This window comes from Lepisosteus oculatus, chromosome 27 (genome assembly GCF_040954835.1).
Source record: "Lepisosteus oculatus isolate fLepOcu1 chromosome 27, fLepOcu1.hap2, whole genome shotgun sequence".
NCBI classification, from domain to species: Eukaryota; Metazoa; Chordata; class Actinopteri; order Semionotiformes; family Lepisosteidae; genus Lepisosteus; species Lepisosteus oculatus.
Window position 1 is genome coordinate 2,076,709 of NC_090722.1, and position 2,216 is coordinate 2,078,924.

Genomic DNA, 2,216 nt, shown 5'->3' on the forward strand with positions numbered 1-2,216 from the left:
AAAATGGGAGCAAACTGGTCCCATACAAAAAATCCACATGGAAAACATGCAAACTCCACACAGCAGGAAATTCAGTTGGACATCAACCCCAGGAACTGTGAGGCTGCAGTCCTTAATCCACACCACTGTGCTGTCCAAATGGTCACTCATGAATTAAGTGCTTTAAGAGCTACAGTATCATTAATTCCCCATTCTGAATGCAGGAACTTGTGCTTTAATAGATTTTAATTATCACTGATCCTCTCACACATCAAATTAATTGAGAAAACAAGACAGGACTTGGAATATTTCAATCTAGGGCCCAGATATTTTCCTCTGAAAGCACTGAGCATTAAACAATTACAGAGTTTTTTGTGTGCCAGCTGTCCCTGTGACCACCCCTGACCTGCACTACTGGAGGATGTCACTGCTGGTATTAGTACTAATCCAGCTCATGACTATCTGAAGCACTGGGCTTCAATTTCAGTTTTTGTTGCCATGATTCCTAACCCCTGAGGATAAGGTCTATGGAAAGAATATAATTAATGATGTCTTCTGTAATTGAAACTTGAATTATTCAATCAGCAGCTCGTTATGGTTCAATTTAACACCTAGTTAGACAGGTGTGTGTAGGAGCTGAAGCCCAGCAGTCTTGAGTATATAAAGGCCACTGCTGGGGCTTATATTATACATGAGGTTTGTAAGATCACTTATTAATATGGAAAGAAAAGAATGTTTCTGTTTGCTTGTTGGATGTTTTCTTGGTAAGATTTGGATATTCTGCATTAATTAAAAGGAGCAGCACAAGGGCAGATAGACATACTATAACTGCAAGCTACTAGTATTCATGGATTTCAGTGAAGCTGGTTGGATCTTGAGTATAGATGTTGCCTATGAGTACCTGGAGTACTGTTTATATTCCATCCATGACTTTTCAGACTTCTGCATGTGACTTTGTTCACTTGTGGCTGTTGCTGATGCATTAATGTACTGGCTTGTTTCTCCTGTCCTGTATATCTTCATTTAGCATTTGACACCATTGAGGGCTTAATCTTATGTTGCCTTAAGCCCAGGCTGCTTCCACCTGATCTTGCTGGTGATCATTGACCCAGTGGTGTCCTCTCCTCCCCAGTGTCTGTGGCTGAAGCCCTGCAGTGTCGGGCTGTGCCTGGCAGTCTGAAGCAGATAGATGCTGGTGCTGGAAGGGTGTGTGGAGTTGACAATGCAGACAACCTGGTCATCTACCAGGGCAACAGCTGGGTCTCTCTGGCAATGAGGGGTAAACATGTGAGTGTGGGGCCAGCAGGGCTCTGGAGTGTGAGTGTCGCCAGCCTTGTGTTCAAGTGGCTTCGGGGAAGGTGGATCCCAGTGCAACCAGGTGAGACTGCAGCTGATCTAGGCAGGTGAGCTAATAGGAATGTTGGCTTTCAGATTTCTCCATGAATCTATCAGGCTCTGCCAGGATACCTGTTAATGAGTGTTTTGGCTGAAAGCAGCTATTTCACTCCCTAGTAACTGAGGAATGAGCACTGCACTGCCTCATACTGAGAACAGCTGTTCTTGCTCTCCTCTGCAGGCTCCCTCATCCAGATTGATGCTGGTGGAGACAAGTTTGTGGTTGGTGTCAATGCTGCCAATTCCATCTTCTGCCTGAACAGAGGACCTGTGCTGCAGTATGCTGGCCAGGGCAACATCCCCTGGATTCCTGTCGTGGGCTCCCTCAAGTACTATTCCTGTGGACCTTTTGGCTGCTGGGGAGTGAACCGGTTGGACCGGATCTTTGTCAAGCTGGATGTGAGTGGGGATTCCTGCAAAGGCTCTGACAGGTGGTACCCCATTCAGGGCTCCCTGTCCCTGGTGGAGGTGGGCTCAGATGGCAGTGTGTATGGGGTGAACAGGAATGGAGTGGTCTTCAAGAGGTGAGCTGGGGGAAGGGATAACACCCATGGGTGCATGAATGACTGTCCTAATTCTAGGCTGCTCTAACCTTGTGCCTTTTCCTGCAGGCTTGGTATTGATGCCTGTAACCCCTTTGGCAGGAGATGGTGGGCTCTAAGGGCAGCTGGTGTGGCCAGGCATGTGTCCTATGACCGGGGAATCCTCTGGATTGTGTGCAAAGATGGCCGAGTCCAGAAGTGCCAGGTCTGAGCAGCCTGTATGGCCTGGTCCTGGGAGGAGAGTAGGAGATGTGGAAGTTTTCTTCCTTGTGAGCCAAATAAAATAGCCTGGAAATCCTA

At 47.1% G+C, this 2,216-nt stretch overlaps 1 protein-coding gene across 1 annotated transcript; it reads left to right on the forward strand.

Moving 5' to 3' along the window:
- The first annotated feature begins 672 nt into the window (after positions 1-672).
- On the forward strand, positions 673-2,216 carry LOC138225308 (fish-egg lectin-like). The gene is made up of 4 exons (XM_069185114.1): positions 673-743; positions 1,112-1,357; positions 1,556-1,898; positions 1,986-2,216. Exons 1-4 carry the CDS (start codon positions 698-700, stop codon positions 2,125-2,127), a joined length of 777 nt encoding a protein of 258 aa, XP_069041215.1. The 5' UTR covers positions 673-697; the 3' UTR covers positions 2,128-2,216.